Source organism: Pristiophorus japonicus, unplaced genomic scaffold (genome assembly GCF_044704955.1).
Source record: "Pristiophorus japonicus isolate sPriJap1 unplaced genomic scaffold, sPriJap1.hap1 HAP1_SCAFFOLD_654, whole genome shotgun sequence".
NCBI lineage: Eukaryota > Metazoa > Chordata > Chondrichthyes > Pristiophoridae > Pristiophorus > Pristiophorus japonicus.
This window is the reverse complement of record NW_027254566.1, coordinates 50594-70918: the sequence shown is the minus strand read 5'-3', so window position 1 is coordinate 70918 and position 20325 is coordinate 50594. Positions and strand designations below refer to the sequence as shown.

General features: G+C 46.1%; 1 protein-coding gene across 4 annotated transcripts in view; it reads left to right on the top strand.

Moving 5' to 3' along the window:
• The window catches only part of LOC139255871 (bromo adjacent homology domain-containing 1 protein-like), a 102807-nt gene that overhangs the window by 42550 nt on the left and 39932 nt on the right, over positions 1-20325 (top strand). For all 4 annotated transcript variants that reach the window (XM_070874043.1, XM_070874042.1, XM_070874044.1 and 1 more), the window contains one exon: positions 12003-12394. In XM_070874043.1, coding sequence (XP_070730144.1) covers positions 12003-12394 — 392 coding nt within the window. The remainder of the gene's footprint in view (positions 1-12002; positions 12395-20325) is intronic.

Here is a 20325-nt window from a genome sequence, read left to right as displayed (position 1 = left end):
CCCACTCCAATGCCTCTATATCCTTTTTTAGAATATGGCAACCAAAATTCTACTCAGCACTCCAAGTGTGGTCTAACCAAGGGTCGATACAGGTTTAGTATAACTTCACTAATTTTCAATTCTGTCCCTCTAGAAATAAACCCCAGTGCTTGGTTTGCTTTTTCTATGGCCTTGTTAACCTGTGACAACATTTCAAAAGTGCATTATTGGCTGTAAAGTGCTTTTAATGTCCTGAGGTCATGAAAGGCGCAAAATAAATGCAAGTCTGTCTGTGTTCAAATGTCGAGGCATTTGGGATCCCGGCCCCGCCTCCTGGTGCTCATGTTGTTGAACCCATTCTGGTGGCAAGCTTGACTACCCACCTTGGGTCTGCTGCTGGGCTCAGGAAAAACGCATGTGAAGAAAGTTCATTCTAGCACCGTTCATATCCTGATGACATACCAAGTGGCTTCACCGTCACTGAATCACTTTAGAAGTGTTGCTGTTTTTGCATGCTGTGCCGAAAGCAGTTTACTGATGCTGCTCTGCAGGTGTGAATTAAAGGAACCAAGATAGTTGCAGCTTAACTGTTTTGGGAGACTGGGAGACTAGCAGGAAATCAATAACAACGGCATTTGTATAGTGCCTTTAATGTAGGATATCACTGGGTACAGGACATTCTGGAAGGGGAACAGGCAAAAGTCATGGTTTATGTGGGAGCCAATGACAAATGTAGGAGAAGGGTTGAGGTCCTTCAGGCAGAGTTTCAGCAACTAGGAAAAAGTTTGAAGCACAGGGCTTCAAAATGTCAAGATTGCTCCCAGTGCCACGTGCAGGTGAATGCGTGACTGGAGAAATAGTGTGCAAGAAGGGAGGGCTTCAGATTCCTGTGGCATTGGGATAAGTTCTGGGACAGGAGAAAGAAAGACTTACATTTATATAGCGCCTTTCACGACCACCGGATGTCTCAAAGCGCTTTACAGCAAATTAAGTATTTTTGGGGTGCAGTCACTGTTGTAATGTGAGAAATGCAGCTTATTGATAACTCCCCTGCTCTTCAAAATAGTGTCATTGGATCTTTTACATCCATCTGAGAGAGCACATGGGGCCTCGGTTTAACGTCTCATCCGAAAGACCGGAGGGACCTGTATAAGCCGGACGGGTTGCACCTGAACAGGGCTAGAATCAGTGTCTTTGTGGGGAGGTTAACTAGCACTGGACGGGAGAGTTTAAAATAATTTGCCAGGGGTAGGGGCATCAAGACACAGCAGCAGAGAGGAGGGACGCGCTGCATAGAAAACTAGGAGGGACAAATAGCAACAGAATAAAGAATAGTGTGGAAAGAGCAGGCATATTGGGGTGAAAAACAAAGCAAGCAAACAATGTTTATGGGAATGCACGTGTGTTAATGCGAGGAGTGTTACAAATAAGGTTGATGAGCTGCAGGAACAAGTTGTCATATGGTGTTATGGTATAGTGGCTACAACAGAGACCTGGCATAAACAAGCTCCCTGGATGACCAAGGAAATAGAGGTTAAATTAAACAGAAAAAGGAGGTTGATGACAAATAGTCAGCTACAGAAGAGTGCAGGGGGAAATTGAGAGAGGATACAAGAAGGGCAAAGGGAGAACATGAGAAAGGGGAACCCAAAAATATTGTGTTAACTTATACAAAGTAAAAGGATAGTTAAAGGAATGTTGTAGTCAATTCGGGACAAAGAAGGAAATCTTCATATGGAGACAGAGGCCACAACTGAGGCACTGAATGAATACTATGCATCTGACTTCACAAAAGGGGATGAAGTTAATGTCGCAGTAGAGGAGGAGAGAGTAGAGCTATTGGATAGGATAGAAATAGATGGAAAGGCGGTACTATGTAGGTTGCTATCACTCAAAGTAACCAGTCACCTGGTCAAGATGTGATGCATCCGAGGTTGCTGAGAGAAGCAAGGATGGAGATAGCAGCTGCTTGACCACAATATTTCAATCCTCCTTGGATATTGGAGTGGTCCCAGCGGACTGGAGGATTGCAAATGTTACACCCAAATTCTCCTTGGAGCATAGATGGTTAAGGGGAGACCTAATCAAGGTATTCAAAATAATGAGATGTTTTGATAGAGTAGATAGAAGAAAAACTGTTTCCTCTGGCAAGTGGGTCAGTAGCCAGAGGTCGTAGATTTAAAATAATTGGTAAAACTAGAGGGGAAGTGATAATGTTGTCACATAGAGAATGCACCACCTGAAAGAGTGATTGAAGCAGATTCCATAGAAACTTTCAAAATGCAATTAGACATGTACTTGGAGGACAAATTTGCAGGGTTATGGGGTAAAAGCTGGGGTGTGGGACTAAATTTGACAGCTCTTTCAAAAGAACCTGCATAGGGATGATGAACCAAATGGCCTCCTTCTGTGCTGTAAGATTCTATATTAAATGTCCCAAGACACAGGAGCCATACAAGGAGATATTGGGACAGGTGACCAAAAGCTTGGTCAAAGAGGTAGGTTTTAAAGAGAGTCTTAAAGGAGGAGAAAGGGGTAGCGAGGCGGAGAGATTCAGGGAGGGAATTCCAGAGCTTCAGGCCAAGGCAGCTGAAGGCCTGATCACCAGTGAAGGGGCTTCTGAAGGCCCGGCCACCAATGGAGGGGCGAATTGGGGTCTGTTGGCCCGGCCATCAGTGGCGGGGCGAAGGAAATCTGGATGCACAGGGTCAAAATTGGACGAACTCAGAGTTTTTGGAGAGTTGTAGGGCTGAAGGAGATTAGAGATAGGGAGTCATTAGACCATGAGGGCAAGGGTGTGAACGTGGGAGTTGAAGGAGTTGAAAGCTTATTGGAACAGAGAAAATAGGTGCAGGAGTAGGCCCTTCGAGCCTGCACCACCATTCAATAAGATCATGGCTAGCACTGGCATCAACAACTCTGCAGTAGGGAATTCCACAGGTTAACAACTCTGAGTGAAGAAGTTTGTCCTCGTCTCAGTCCTAAATGGCTTACCCCTTATCCTTAGACTGCGTCCCCTGGTTCTAGACTTCCCCCAACATCGGGAACATTCTTCCTGAATCTAACCTATCCAGTCCTGTCAGAATTTTATATGTTTCTATGAGATCCCCTCTCATCCTTCTAAACTCCAGTGAATACAGGCCCAGTCGATCCAGTCTCTCCTCATATGTCAGCCCTGTCAACCCGGGAATCAGTCTGGTGAACCTTCGTTGGTGGAGTTCGTTGGTGAGGCGTGAGTCCGGGGTCGGAGGCCTATAAAAAGCCGTGAGAGGCGTCGGGAGTTCGTTGGTGAGGCGTGAGTCCAGGGTCGGAGGCCTATAAAAGGCCGCGAGAGGCGTCGGGAGTTCGTTGGTGAGGCGTGAGTCCGGGGTCGGAGGCCTATAAAAGGCCGCGAGAGGCGTCGGGAGTTCGTTGGTGAGGCGTGAGTCCGGGGATCAGCAGAGGCCTATAAAAGGCCGCGAGAGGCGTCGGGAGTTCGTTGGTGAGGCGTACTTGTGCAGCTACAGGGAGAAGGCAAAAAATAAGTAGAAAGAAACAGAAAGGTGACGTCACAGCCTAGGGGGTAAGTGATTGGCTGGTGATTGGTGGGTAGTTTTTCTTTTTCTTTTTATATTAGTCAGTAACTTTTGACATTGTTGTTGCCAATTTAAGTGTATCTAAGGGTTAAGTCATGGCAGGAGAGCTCGGTCGGGTGTTATGCTCCTCCTGTACCATGTGGGAACTCGGGGACACTTCCGGTGTCCCTGACGACTACGTGTGCGGGAAATGTATCCGCCTCGAGCTCCTGACGGTCCGCGTTGCGGAGTTGGAGCTGAGGGTGGATTCACTCTGGAGCATCCACGATGCTGAGAATGACGTGAGTAGCACGTATAGCGAGTTGGTCTTACCGAAAGAGAAGGGTACACAGCCAGATAGGGAATGGAAGACCAGCAGGAAGAGTAGTGCAAGGAAGGTAGTGCAGGGGTCCCCTGTGGTCATCCCCCTGCAAAACAGATACACCGCTTTGAGTACTGTTGGGGGGGATGACTCATCAGGGGAGGGCAGCAGCAGCCGCCAAGTTCAATGCACCGTGGCTGGCTCTGTTGCACAGAAGGGCAGGAAAAAGAGTGGGAGAGCGATAGTGATAGGGGATTCAATGGTGAAGGGAAAAGATAGGCGTTTCTGCGGCCGCAACCGAGACTCCAGGATGGTATGTTGCCTCCCTGGTGCAAGGGTCAAGGATGTCTCGGAGCGGGTGCAGGACATTCTGAAAAGGGAGGGAGAACAGCCAGTTGTCGTGGTGCACATTGGTACTAACGACATAGGTAGAAAAAAGGGATGAGGTCCTACGAAACGAATTTAAGGAGCTAGGAGCTAAATTTAAAAAGTAGGACCTCAAAAGTAGTAATCTCGGGATCGCTACCAGTGCCACATGCTAGTCAGAGTAGGAATCGCAGGATAGCGCAGATGAATACGTGGCTTGAGCAGTGGTGCAGCAGGGAGGGATTCAAATTCCTGGGGCATTGGAACCGGTTCTGGGGGAGGTGGGACCAGTACAAACCGGACGGTCTGCACCTGGGCAGGACCGGAACCAATGTCCGAGGGGGAGTGTTTGCTTGTGCTGTTGGGGAGGAGTTAAACGAATATGGCAGGGGGATGGGAACCAATGCAGGGAGACAGAGGGAGACAAAAAGGAGACAAAAGCAAAAGACAGAAAGGAGATGAGGAAAAGTGGAGGGCAGAGAAACCCAAGGCAAAGAATAAAAAGGGCCACTGCACAGCAAAATTCTAAAAGGACAAAGGGTGTTAAAAAAACAAGCCTGAAGGCTTTGTGTCTTAATGCAAGGAGTATCCGCAATAAGTTGGATGAATTAACTGCAAATAGATGTTAACAAATATGATGTGATTGGGATTACAGAGACGTGGCTCCAGGATTCAGGGCTGGGAACTCAGCATCCAGGGGTATTCAACATTCAGGAAGGATAGAATAAAAGGAAAAGGAGGTGGGGTAGCATTGCTGGTTAAAGAGGAGATTAATGCAATAGTTAGGAAGGACATTAGCTTGGATGATGTGGAATCTATATGGGTAGAGCTGCAGAACACCAAAGGGCAAAAAACGTTAGTGGGAGTTGTGTACAGACCTCCAAACAGTAGTAGTGATGTTGGGGAGGGTATCAAACAGGAAATTAGGGGTGCATGCTATAAAGGTGCAGCAGTTATAATGGGTGACTTTAATATGCACATAGATTGGGCGAGCCAAACTGGAAGCAATACGGTGGAGGAGGATTTCCTGGAGTGCATAAGGGATGGTTTTCTAGACCAATATGTCGAGGAACCAACTAGGGGGGAGGCCATCTTAGACTGGGTGTTGTGTAATGAGAGAGGATTAATTAGCAATCTCATTGTGCGAGGCCCCTTGGGGAAGAGTGACCATAATATGGTGGAATTCTGCATGAGGATGGAGAATGAAACAGTTAATTCAGAGACCATGGTCCAGAACTTAAAGAAGGGTAACTTTGAAGGTATGAGGCGTGAATTGGCTAGGATAGATTGGCGAATGATACTTAAGGGGTTGACTGTGGATGGGCAATGGCAGACATTTAGAGACCACATGGATAAACTACAACAATTGTACATTCCTGTCTGGCGTAAAAATAAAAAAGGGAAGGTGGCTCAACCATGGCTATCAAGGGAAATCAGGGATAGTATTAAAGCCAAGGAAGTGGCATACAAATTGGCCAGAAATAGCAGCGAACCCGGGGACTGGGAGAAATTTAGAACTCAGCAGAGGAGGACAAAGGGTTTGATTAGGGCAGGGAAAATGGAGTACGAGAAGAAGCTTGCAGGGAACATTAAGGCGGATTGCAAAAGTTTCTATCGGTATGTAAAGAGAAAAAGGTTAGTAAAGACAAATGTAGGTCCCCTGCAGTCAGAATCAGGGGAAGTCATAACTGGGAACAAAGAAATGGCAGACCAATTGAACAAGTACTTTGGTTCGGTATTCACTAAGGAGGACACAAACAACCTTCCGGATATAAAAGGGGTCAGAGGGTCTAGTAAGGAGGAGGAACTGAGGGAAATCTTTATTAGTCGGGAAATTGTGTTGGGGAAATTGATGGGATTGAAGGCCGATAAATCCCCAGGGCCTGATGGACTGCATCCCAGAGTACTTAAGGAGGTGGCCTTGGAAATAGTGGATGCATTGACAGTCATTTTCCAACATTCCATTGACTCTGGATCAGTTCCTATCGAGTGGAGGGTAGCCAATGTAACTTCACTTTTTAACAAAGGAGGGAGAGAGAAAACAGGGAATTATAGACCGGTCAGCCTGACCTCAGTAGTGGGTAAAATGATGGAATCAATTATTAAGGATGTCATAGCAGTGCATTTGGAAAATGGTGACATGATAGGTCCAAGTCAGCATGGATTTGTGAAAGGGAAATCATGCTTGACAAACCTTCTGGAATTTTTTGAGGATGTTTCCAGTAAAGTGGACAAGGGAGAACCAGTTGATGTGGTATATTTGGACTTTCAGAAGGCTTTCGACAAGGTCCCACACAAGAGATTAATGTGCAAAGTTAAAGCACATGGGATTGGGGCTAGTGTGCTGACATGGATTGAGAACTGGTTGTCAGACAGGAAGCAAAGAGTAGGAGTAAATGGGGACTTTTCAGAATGGCAGGCAGTGACTAGTGGGGTACCGCAAGGTTCTGTGCTGGGGCCCCAGCTGTTTACATTGTACATTAATGATTTAGACGAGGGGATTAAATGTAGTATCTCCAAATTTGCGGATGACACTAAGTTGGGTGGCAGTGTGAGCTGCGAGGAGGATGCTATGAGGCTGCAGAGTGACTTGGATAGGTTAGTTGAGTGGGCAAATGCATGGCAGATGAAGTATAATGTGGATAAATGTGAGGTTATCCACTTTGGTGGTAAAAACAGAGAGACAAACTATTATCTGAATGGTGACAGATTAGGAAAAGGGGAGGTGCAACGAGACCTGGGTGTCATGGTACATCAGTCATTGAAGGTTGGCATGCAGGTACAGCAGGCGGTTAAGAAAGCAAATGGCATGTTGGCCTTCATAGCGAGGGGATTTGAGTACAGGGGCAGGGAGGTGTTGCTACAGTTGTACAGGGCCTTGGTGAGGCCACACCTGGAGTATTGTGTACAGTTTTGGTCTCCTAACTTGAGAAAGGACATTCTTGCTATTGAGGGAGTGCAGCGAAGATTCACCAGACTGATTCCCGGGATGGTGGGACTGACCTATCAAGAAAGACTGGATCAACTGGGCTTGTATTCACTGGAGTTCAGAAGAATGAGAGGGGACCTCATAGAAACGTTTAAAATTCTGACGGGTTTAGACAGGTTAGATGCAGGAAGAATGTTCCCAATGTTGGGTAAGTCCAGAACCAGGGGTCACAGTCTAAGGATAAGGGGTAAGCCATTTAGGACCGAGATGAGGAGAAACTTCTTCACCCAGAGAGTGGTGAACCTGTGGAATTCTCTGCCACAGAAAGTAGTTGAGGCCAATTCACTAAATATATTCAAAAGGGAGTTAGATGAAGTCCTTACTACTCGGGGGATCAAGGGGTATGGCGAGAAAGCAGGAAGGGGGTACTGAAGTGCATGTTCAGCCCTGAACTCATTGAATGGCGGTGCAGGCTAGAGGGGCTGAATGGCCTACTCCTGCACCTATTTTCTATGTTTCTATGTTTCACTGCACTCCCTCAATAGCAAGAATGTCCTTCCTCAGATTAGAAGACCAAAACTGAACACAATGTTCCAGGTGAAGCCTCACCAAGGCCCTGTACAACTGCAGTAAGACCTCCCTGCTCCTATACTCAAATCCCCTAGCTATGAAGGCCAATGTACCATTTGCTGCCTTCACCGCCTGCTGTACCTGTATGCCAACTTTCAATGACTGATGAACCATGACACCCAGGTCTCGTTGCACCTCCCCTTTTCCTAATCTGCCATTCAGATAATATTCTGCCTTTGTGTTTTTGCCACCAAAGTGGATAACCTCACATTTATCCACATTATACTGCATCTGCCATGCGTTTGCCCGCTCACCTAACCTGTCCAAATCACCCTGCAGCCTCTTAGCGTCCTCCTCACAGCTCACACCGCCACCCAGCTTAGTGTCAACTGCAAACTTGGAGATATTACACTCAATTCCTTCATCTAAATCATTAATGTATATTGTAAATAGCTGGGGTCCCAGCACTGAACCCTGCGGCACCCCGCTAGTCACTGCCTGCCATTCTGAAAAGGACTTGTTTATCCTAACTCTCTGCTTCCTGTCTGCCAACCAGTTCTCGATCCATGTTAGTACATTGCCGCCAACACCACGTGCTTTAATTTTGCACACCAATCTCTTGTGTGGGAACTTGACAGTGCTCTTGAGCACCAAGCAGAACAGTAGCAATGTCCTTTTAAAGTGCAATGTGAGCAAGGAATTTGACTTGCACTGTTCTGTCTCATTGCTGGAGGGGCTGGGATGGGTGTTGGGGATAGTGAGAGAATCATGTGCATACCAGAATTCCAGAGCTTCAGGCCAAGGCACACTTGAGCACATTAATAGTGCTGCCCAGGTTTTTAATAATTGAGGAGAGCTGACCAATCAGTGGATGCATTGCCATTGTCTGTCTGATTTTGAACAATTTTACGATATATTGCTGCCTTGCACCAGCTGTGATTAAAGTGCGATTTGTATGCATCGTTGGATGGGGCACCGCCTTTCTGATGATTATCTGTATGAAGCTCTGCTCTCTGCATTCAGCCACTTTGTTCTAAACTCTTGAAGGCTAATGGGATGTTGGCCTTTATATCTAGAGGACTAGAATACAAGGGGACATAGTCGACGTATTTACTGGGGCATAAGAAAGCATAGGCCTTACACTAAACATCCATAAGACAAAGGTCCTCCACCTGCCTGTCCTCGCCACACAGCACTGCCCACCCCCCCCCCCCCCCCAACCGGTCATCAAGATCCACGGCATGGCCCTGGACAACGTGGACCATTTCCCATACCTCGGGAGCCTCTTATCAACAAGAGCAGACATTGGTGACGAGATTCAACACTGCCTCCAGTGTGCCTGTGCAGCCTTCGGCCGCCTGAGGAAAAGAGTGTTTGAAGACCAGGCCCTCACATCTACCAACAAGCTCATGGTCTACAGGGCTGTAGTAATACTCGCCCTCCTGTATGGCTCAGAGACATGGACCATGTACAGTAGACACCTCAAGGAGAAATACCACCAACTATGTCTGCACAAGATCCTACAAATCCCCTAGGAGGACAGACACATCAACATTAGCATCCTCGACCAAGCTAACATCCCCAGCATTGAAGCACTGACCACACTTGATCAGCTCCGCTGGACACAGGCCACATTGTCTGCATACCAGACACAAGAGTCCCAAAGCAAGCATTCTACTCTGAACTTCTTCTTGGCAAACGAGCCAAAGGTGGGCAGAGGAAACATTATCAGGATAACCTCAAAGCCTCCCTGATAAAGTGCAAAATCCCCACTGACACTGGCCAGGAACTCTTAAGTGGAAGAAGTGCATCGCCGAGAGTATGCAGAAATCAAGTGCAGGCAGCGGAAAGAGCGTGCGGCAAATCTGTCCCACCCTCCCTTACCCTCAACGACTATCTGTCCCACCTGTGACTGGGACTGTGGCTCTCGTATTGGACTGTTCAGCCATCTAAGGACTCATTCTGAGAGTGGAAGCAAGTCTTCCTCGATTCTGAGGGACTGCCTCTGATGATGACAAGGGGGTAGAAGTTATGCTGCAGCTGTACAAAACCCAGGTTAGACCACTCCTGGAGCACCGTGAGCAGTTCTGGGCACCACACCATAGGAAGGATATATTGGCCTTGGAATGGGTGCAGCATAGGTTTACCAGAATGATACCCAGACTCCAAAGATTAAGTTACGAGGAGAGATTACACAAATTAGGGGTGTATTCCCTAGAATTTAGAAGGTTGAGGGGTGATCTGATCAACATTTTTAGAATATTAGGATGAACATATAAGTAAGATAGAGAGAAACTATTTCCGCTGGTTGGGGATTCTAGGACTAAAAATTAGAGCCAGACCTTTCAGGAGTGAAATTAGGAAACACTTCTACACACAAAGGGTGGTAGAAATTTTGAGCACTTTTCTGCAAACTGCAATTGATGCTAGATCAATTGTTAATTTTAAAGGTGAGAGTGCTGGCTTTTTGTTAACCAAAGGTATTACTGGATATGGGCCTAAGACAGGTATATGGAGATAGATCACAGATCAGCCATAATATCATTAAATGGCAGAGCAGGCTAGAGGGGCTGAATGCCTCCCCTGTTCTGATGTTCCGAAGTTGATTTGGCACTCGAGATGATGTGGAACTGATTGGAAACTCTCAGAAGAAGTGATTCCTGAGTAATTGTTAGGATTTAGGGTGGTGTCCTGGGCTTTTTACCTGCGCTTGACCAGGTCCCTCAAGATTTGGGCCATAGATGTCTCTAGTCATTGAATGACTGGAGAATTGTCTCACCAGTAAAACTGAGTATTGATGAATGGTAATCCCTGAAAGTTGAGTAACTGGCTAGAAAGCCCATTTGAGGATCATTATTTATAGTTGCTGACAGCCTTGATTGAATCAGAAAGCTCCTTTACATTGTTGATTCAGCACTGGTCAATCTACAAGTGTTGTTCTATTCTAGTTTGTAATGGGCACAAAATGGACAATTTAAAATTCTCATCCTTGATTTCTAATCCTTCCATCGCCTCGCCCCTCCCTATCTCTCTAACCTTCTCCAGCCCTACAACCCTCCGAGTTCTCTGCGCTCCTCCATCTCTCGTCCATCATAGATTTCCTTCGCCCTACCATTGGTGGCCTCACCATCAGCTGCCTAAGCCCTAAACGCTATAATTGGTTCCTAAACCTTTCTTCCTCTACCCCTCTTTTCTAAAACCTAGCTCTTAGACCAAGCTTTTGGTCACTGACCTAATATGTGGCTTGGTTTCAAACTTTGTCCAATTAGGCTCCAGTGAAGCGCCTTGGGACGTTTTACTGTTAAAGGCGCTGTATAAATGCAAGTTATCATCGCTTGGAATGGATGGCCATTGTGGGAAATGGTCTTGAGAGGCTGAGCTTCAGATACATTGTTGGAGCAGAGTTGAGGGAGCTTCGCATCCAGCCATTCTCTCGCCTTATAAAAGAAAGGAAAGCATTTAAAGGGCAGCAAAAGATCTATTTTAAAGAAGAGATGGTGTATGAAGAATAGATGTGCAAGAGTGTTACAATAATATTACATTGGGCGTGTAACAGTGTTATAAAGGGCGTGCCAAAGGATTGCAATAGCTTTCTAATAAGTGCGCAACAAAGTTACCTCTGCCTTTTAAAACTAGAATGAGATGTGTATAACACGTGTTATTACTAGGTATTAGCATGACAGCTGAGCCTTATAACGAAGATGAATGTAGAACAGCCTGTATGCTCACAGGTTTGTAGAGTGTTGCATTGAGAGTGGCTTAGCCAGTCACGTGATGTTCACAAGACTCAATAAAACCCCAGTCAGTTGGGTCTAGGTCATCCACGATGAGGTATGCAGTTGTGAGCCTGGTGGATGAACTGGTAATGTGTAGTGTGACTATTAAACCGTTGTTAATAAACCAACTAATTCTTAATAGCAATGTGTTGCTATGAATTCTTAAGCAAAGAACCCATGAAGCTAATACATTACACAGACCAAGTTATAATGAGGGTGAGGTTTTATAATGGCAGTGTGTGACAATGTAAGGATGAGGGTAGATATGTAACCATGTTATAACTGAGTTGTACTTCAAGATTAGGATATAATGAATAGTATAAGGGTTGGAGTATAACATTCCTTTAGGTGAAAGTCCTAGAATGAGGGTGGAGCACACTGTTTGACCTCCTATTCCTATGTTGCTAATCAGTCGCACCAGTTTGCTGCTGTTTGCTTTTGCATAGGTGAAGTGAAGCTGGTTAGCAGAGTGTTGATGGTTAATCCTTTTTTCTTTTTCTTTCTAGACGGGTACAAGTCCTTGGAGCCACTCAGTGTAACCATCCCAGTCACAGGTCATCCAGTATCGCCAGCAAACCCTCTCTCAGGCTGTCCTGTCCCCCAAGCCCCATCTGCCGCCGAGCCCGTCCCCCACCTGCAACTTCCCGGTTTGGACACAGCAGCAGCCTCTCGGCCCCGCACCTTATCCATGCTGAAGTTGAGCCGGGAGTGCCCTCAGAGCTCCAAACCTCCCAGCAGCTCCAAGTCCAACCTCCGCAATCCGGCCTGTCCGCCCACCCAGCAGAGTAAAGCGGGCACAGGGCATGCAGAGAGCAAGCAACAGCGAATCAGCAGGAGACGAGCCACCAATGGCTGGCTCCCTGTAGGAGAGCCCTATGAGAAGCCTGTCTACGTTGTGGTAAGTAGATATTGAAGAGGCTTGAGAATTGCTCTTTAGAAATGGAACATCATAGAGGCTAGAAAGTCAAATTCATCTCCTTACAATATCCGTTCGTAATATTTAGAAGAAAGAAAGACTTGCATTTATGTAGTGCCTTTCGCAACCTCTGGACTTCCCAAAGTGCTTTATAATTAATGAGGTACTTTTGAAGTATGGAAAACTATTGTAATGTAGAAAAAGCAACAGCCAATTTGCACACAGCAAGGTATTGTACAACAATATGTTAATAACCAGTTAATTGTTTTCTTGGGTATTAGCTGAGGGATAAGTATTGGTCAAGGCACCGGGGAGAACTCCCCTGCTTCTTTTCAAAATCCATGCTGACACTCCAGTGCAGTGCTGAAGGACCGCTGTCTTTCAGATAACATGTTAAACCGAGGCCCCGTCTGCACCCTCAAGTGGATGTAAAAGATTCCATGGCACTATTTCGAAGAAGAGCAGGAGAATTCTCCCTGGTGTCCTGGTCAATATTTATCCCTCAATCAACATAATTTAAAAAAAAACAGATTAGAGCTAGGCCATTCAGAGGTGATGTGAGGAAGCATTTCTTCATACAAAGTCTAGTGGAAATCTGGAACTCTCGTCTTGTCTTTCTCTTTTTCCCTCCTCTCTCTTTCCCCCCCCCCCCCCAAAAAAAAAGTTGTTGAGGAAGGGTTAATCGAAAATTTCAGAACAGCTTGCTAAATTTTTGTTCGGCAAGGGTATTAAAGGCAGGTAGTTGGATTTGCGATACAGATCGGCCATGATCTAATTCAGTGGAGGAACCAGCTTGAGGGGCTGATTAGTCTACACCTGTTCCCACGTTCCTGAAACTTATTTTGATTGCAGCACAGACCAGAAATGAGGAGCATGCGGGAAAATTTGCGCCCTGTTATTGGCCCGTCCAGCAGAGAGTGGGACCCAGTGCCCAGAATAGTGCCAGCTGAGGCCAGATGCGAGGTGCAGCACTCGTCTTTACCTTCTACAGGCAGTTGGGTTCTGCTCGTCGCCAGTTTTCTGTGGCTCACCACACAGTGCACCAAACGTGATGCTTTGTGGCCATCTTGCCAGTCAGTCGACCTATTAGCGTGCAGTTTGACCACATGAAAGGATGTGCACTGATACAGAACATGTTAAAACTGATAGTGGACTTTGTCAAATTAAAATTCGGTGCAGGCAGAGGACTGAGGTAGAAGCCCACAGAATTGAGAGCAAATTATTGACCTGGTTAGGGAATTGGCTGAGTGGCAGGAGACAGAGTAGGGATAATGGGCAGGTACTCAAATTGGCAGGATGTGACTAGTGGTATCCTGCATGGAACTGTGTTGGGGCCTCAACTAATCACTATTTGTTAACGACGTAGATGATGGCATAGAAAGTCATGTATCCAAATTTGATGATGACACAAAGATAGGCGGCATTATAGGCAGTGCAGATGAAAGCATAAAATTACAAAAGGATATTGACAGATTAAGTGAATGGACAAAACTGTGGCAAATGGATTTCAATGTAAGCAAATGTGAGGTCATCCACTTTGGACCTAAAAAGGATAGAACAGGGTACTTTCTAAATGGTGAAAAGCTTAAAAACAGTGGATGACCAAAGAGACTTGGGGATTCGGGTACATAGATCATTCAAATATCATGAACAGCTACAGAAAATAACCAAAAAGGCTCATGGAATGCTGGCCTTTATATCTAGAGGTCCAGCATACAAAGGGGTGGAAATTATGCTGCAGCTATACAAAACCCTGGTTAGACCACATCTGGAGTACTGTGAGCTGTTCTGGCCACTTTTAGAAAGGGTATATTGGCCTTGGAGGGGGTGCAGCGTAGGTTTATCAGAATGATGCCCGATCTACAAGAGTTAAGTTACGAGGAGAGATTACGCAAATGAGGGTCGTATTCCCTAGAATTTAGAAGGTTAAGGGGTGATCTGATCAAAGTTTTCTGGATATGAAGGGGAACAGTTAGGGTAGATAGAGAGAAACTATTTCCACTGTTGGGGATTCTAGGACTAGGGACATAGTCTAAAAATTAGAGCCAGACCTTTCAGGAGTGAAATTAGGAAACACTTCTACACAAAGGGTGATAGAAGTTTGGAACTCGCATCTGCAATTGATGCAAGATCAATTGTTAATTTTAAATTGGAGATTGATAGCTTTTTGATAACCAAAGATATTGCAGATCAGCCATGATCTCATTGAATGGCAGAACAGGCTCGAAGGGCTGAATGGCCTCCTCCTGTTCCTATGTTCCCATGCTTCATCATCATCATAGGCAGTCCCTCGAAGCGAGGATGACTTGCTCCCACGCCAAAAAAGGATGAGTTCACAGGTGTTTCAATGAAGGACCTAAAATTCCAGACCCCGAACTATATCCTGAAGGGTGGAAGATGTCTGTGCGTGGATTTTTTTTTAACGTGTGGTGGCCGTTGCACACCAGCCACCACACAGGCTTGCCAGAGCTAGGTCTTGGTCCAGTGGCAAGTATTACCCAAGACGACTGGAGATCTGCTCTGCTGCATGGACCTAGTGTGCACACATCGCAGTGTGTGCTGGCCAGTGCTGCCCCTAGGCCCTCGTCTCTTCTGGCCCCGAACTCTCGCCTCTCCTGGGCCCCGATCACATCCCTCTACATTCTCTCACCGCTCCTTCGCCCCGAATGCTTACTGGTCTGCTATCTCCACGCAATTGAATACTCTTCATTCAAATTATTACGGCAGCACTCGTGTTCCATGAGCAAATCATTTGACTAACTGTAGAATGAGTCACTGAGTGATACTGTCAGTTCAGTTCAGTGTAATACAGAATGTTCGTTCAGTTAATCACTTATCAGATCACCCAGAGAAAAAAGCCCCAGCCTTTTCTAACCTCTCCATTCTACTATCATCCTTGTAAATCTACATTGAGATAATCTTTGGCTACCTTGAGTATATATAGTATTGCGAAGTGTCCCACCTTTCTGCCATGCGCCCTCCCGCCTACCTTTTGACATTTACAGCAAATGCTTTATCCCTTTAAATTGTAGTTGGTGTACACAAAGAAAATTGATTTGAGCTTTGCAGGTTATAATGAGTATACCCACAGGTTAATGTATTTTGCAGGACTCTGTCTAGTACTGAGTATAAAGTTAGACAGTTGTCCGATATTGCTAAATGCTGTTGTCGCTTCTAGTTCGACCCGTTCTATTGCATTAGTGACGTATAGCCTGCTACTTGGGAGGGCTTTATAAAAATCACTAAAATCTCCTACAACCCATCAAGATCTCTGTGCTCCTCTAATTCTGCCCTGGTGCATCCCCGATTTACATCGTCCCTACCATTGACACGCGTGCCTTCATCTCCCTTGGCCGCCAGCTCTGGAATTCCCTCCCTAAACCTCGCCGTCTTTCTACCCCACTCTCCTCTTTTTGAGACCCTCCTTAAAACCTACCTGTCCCAATATCATCTGTGGCTGTGAAAAATGTTTTAATGCTCCTGTGAAGCATCTTGAAGGGACAAAAACTTGAACGTTTATAGAAACATAGAAACATAGAAAATAGGTGCAGGAGTAGGCCATTCGGCACTTCTAGCCTGCACCGCCATTCAATGAGTTCATGGCTGAACATTCAACTTCAGTACCCCATTCCTGCTTTCTCGCCATACCCCTTGATCCCCCTAGTAGTAAGGACCTCATCTAACTCCTTTTTGAATATATTTAGTGAATTGGCCTCAACAACTTTCTGTGGTAGAGAATTCCACAGGTTCACCACTCTCTGGGTGAAGAAGTTCCTCCGCATCTCGGTCCTAAATGGCTTACCCCTTATCCTTAGACTGTGACCTCTGGTTCTGGACTTCCCCAACATTGGGAACATTCTTCCTGCATCTAACCTGTCTAACCCTGTCAGAATTTTAAATGTTTCTATGAGGTCCCCTCTCATTCTTCTGAACTCCAGTGAATACAAGCCCAGTTGATCCAGTCTTTCTTGATGGGTCAGTCCCGCCATCCCGGGAATCAGTCTGGTGAACCTTCGCTGCACTCCCTCAATAGCAAGAATGTCCTTCCTCAGGTTAGGAGACCAAAACTGTACACAATACTCCAGGTGTGGCCTCACCAATGCCCTGTACAACTGTAGCAACACCTCCCTGCCCCTGTACTCAAATCCCCTTGCTATGAAGGCCAACATGCCATTTGCTTTCTTAACCGCCTGCTGCACCTGCATGCCAACTTTCAATGACTGATGTACCATGACACCCAGGTCTCGTTGCACCTCCCCTTTTCCTAATCTGTCACCATTCAGATAATTGTCTGTCTCTCTGTTTTTACCACCAAAGTGGATAACCTCACATTTATCCACATTATACTTCATCTGCCATGCATTTGCCCACTCACCTAACCTATCCAAGTCGCTCTGCAGCCTCACAGCATCCTCCTCGCAGCTCACACTGCCACCCAACTTAGTGTCATCCGCAAATTTGGAGATACTACATTTAATCCCCTCATCTAAATCATTAATGTACAGTGTAAACAGCTGGGGCCCCAGCACAGAACCTTGCGGTACCCCACTAGTCACTGCCTGCCATTCTGAAAAGTACCCATTTACTCCTACTCTTTGCTCCCTGTCTGACAACCAGTTCTCAATCCATGTCAGTACACTACCCCCAATCCCATGTGCTCTAACTTTGCACATCAATCTCTTGTGTGGGACCTTGTCGAACGCCTTCTGAAAGTCCAAATATACCACATCAACTGGTTCTCCCTTATCCACTCTACTGGAAACATCCTCAAAAAATTCCAGAAGATTTGTCAAGCATGATTTCCCTTTCACAAATCCATGCTGACTTGGACCTATCATGTCACCTCTTTCCAAATGCACTGCTATGACATCCTTAATAATTGATTCCATCATTTTACCCACTACCGATGTCAGGCTGACCGGTCTATAATTCCCTGTTTTCTCTCTCCCTCCTTTGTTAAAAAGTGGGGTTACATTGGCTACCCTCCACTCGATAGGAACTGATCCAGAGTCAATGGAATGTTGGAAAATGACTGTCAATGCATCCACTATTTCCAAGGCCACCTCCTTAAGTACTCTGGGATGCAGTCCATCAGGCCCTGGGGATTTATCGGCCTTCAATCCCATCAATTTCCCCAACACAATTTCCCGGCTAATAAGGATTTCCCTCAGTTCCTCCTCCTTACTAGACCCCCCGACCCCTTTTATAACCGGAAGGTTGTTCGTGTCCTCCTTCGTGAATACCGAACCAAAGTACTTGTTCAATTGGTCCGCCATTTCTTTGTTCCCCGTTATGACTTCCCCTGATTCTGACTGCAGGGGACCTACGTTTGTCTTTACTAACCTTTTTCTCTTTACATATCTATAGAAACTTTTGCAATCCGTCTTAATGTTCCCTGCAAGCTTCTTCTCATACTCCATTTTCCCTGCCCTAATCAAACCCTTTGTCCTCCTCTGCTGAGTTCTAAATTTCTCCCAGTCCCCAGGTTCGCTGCTATTTCTGGCCAATTTGTATGCCACTTCCTTGGCTTTAATACTATCCCTGATTTCCCTTGATAGCCACGGTTGAGCCACCTTCCCTTTTTTATTTTTATGCCAGTCAGGAATGTACAATTGTTGTAGTTCATCCATGCGGTCTCTAAATGTCTGCCATTGCCCATCCACAGTCAACCCCTTAAGTATCATTCGCCAATCCATCCCAGCCAATTCACGCCTCATACCTTCAAAGTTAGCCTTCTTTAAGTTCTGGACCATGGTCTCTGAATTAACTGTTTCATTCTCCATCCCAATGCAGAATTCCACCATATTATGGTCACTCTTCCCCAAGGGGCCTCGCACAACGAGATTGCTAATTAATCCTCTCTCATTACACAACACCCAGTCTAAGATGGCCTCCCCCCTAGTTGGTTCCTCAACATATTGGTCTCAAAAACCATCCCTTATGCACTCCAGGAAATCCTCCTCCACCGTATTGCTTCCAGTTTGGTTAGCCCAATCTATGTGCATATTAAAGTCACCCATTATAACTGCTGCACCTTTATTGCACGCACCCCTAATTTCATGTTTGATGCCCTCCCCAACATCACTACTACTGTTTGGAGGTCTGTACACAACTCCCACTAACGTTTTTTGCCCTTTGGTGTTCTGCAGCTCTACCCATATAGATTCCACATCATCCAAGCTAATGTCCTTCCTAACTATTGCCTTAATCTCCTCCTTAACCAGCAATGCTACCCCACCTCCTTTTCCTTTTATTCTATCCTTCCTGAATGTTGAATACCCCTGGATGTTGAGTTCCCAGCCCTGATCATCCTGGAGCCATGTCTCCGTAATCCCAATCACATCATATTTGTTAACATCTATTTGCACAGTTAATTCATCCACCTTATTGCGGATACTCCTTGCATTAAGACACAAAGCCTTTAGGCTTGTTTTTTTAACACCCTCTGTCCTTTTAGAATTTTGCTGTACAATGGCCCTTTTTGTTCTTTGCCTTGGGTTTCTCTGCCCTCCACTTTTCCTCATCTCCTTTCTGTCTTGTTTTTGCCTCCTTTTTGTTTCCCTCTATCTCCCTGCATTGGTTCCCATCCCCCTGCCATATTAGTTTAACTCCTCCCCAACAGCACTAGCAAACACTCCCCTGAGGACATTGGTTCCGATTCTGCCCAGGTGCAGACCGTCCGGATTGTACTGGTCCCACCTCCCCCAGAACCGGTTCCAATGCCCCAGGAATTTGAATCCCTCCCTGCTGCACCATTGCTCAAGCCACGTATTCATCTGAGCTATCCTGCGATTCCTACTCTGACTAGCACGTGGCACTGGTAGCAATCCCAAGATTACTACTTTTGAGGTCCTACTTTTTAATTTAGCTCCTAGCTCCTTAAATTCATTTTGTAGGACCTCATCCCTTTTTTTTTTACCTATGTCATTGGTACCAACGTGCACCACGACAACTGGCTGTTCTCCCTCCCTTTTTAGAATGTCCTGCAGTCAGCTGGTTTAGCCATTCATCGTCCGATTTAGTTGAACCACGTAAAGCACTATCGGGTCCTGCTCTCCTCGGCCAAAACTGCTCACTATACCAAGATCATCCTGGAATGCAAAGATAACCCCTGGCTTCTCTTCGCTACAAGCCATCTTCTTGCACCCCTCTCCCCTGCTCCCTTCGCACTCACTTCCTACAAATGCGAGGAACTCATGGACTTCTTTTGTCACTAAGATTGAGACCATCCGTTCAGCTGCCTCTGCCACTTCTCTCCCTTTCTCTAGCCCACCAAACCAAACTTCATCTGTGGTTTCTCCCCCCTGCCCTAGCACTGAATTCTCATCTTTCTCTAGTTTTTCTTCTATTGCCCCTCATGCCCTCTCCACACTCCTCTTGTCCATGAGACCCACCTCCTGTGCTCTCAAATCTATTCCCACCAAACTGCTGACAACGCAGCTTCCTTTCCTGACCCCCACGTTAGCTGGCATGTTAACGTTTCCCTCTCCTCGTACTGTCCCCCTTCCTTTTAAATCTGTCGTTGTCACCCCCGCTCTGCATAAATCATTCCCCTGACTCTCTGTCCTTGCAAACTGCCCATCTCCACCCTCCCTTTCCTCTCCAAGTATGTGTTGTCACCTCCCTAATCCATACCCATCTTTCTCACAACTCTACTTTTGAACCTCTCCAATCAAGTTCTGCCTGCCACAGCACTGAAACGGCCCTTATCAAAATCACAAAGTGGTAAACTATTCCTTCTCAACCTGTCTGCAACCTTTGAAACAGTTGACCACTCCATCCTTCTCCAACGCCTCTCCTGTCATCCAGCTGGGTGGGACTGCACTTGCTGGTTCCATTCTTCTCTATCCAGTCGTATCCAGGGAATTGTCTGCAATGGCTTATCTTCCCACTCCCACGTCCCTTTGTTACCT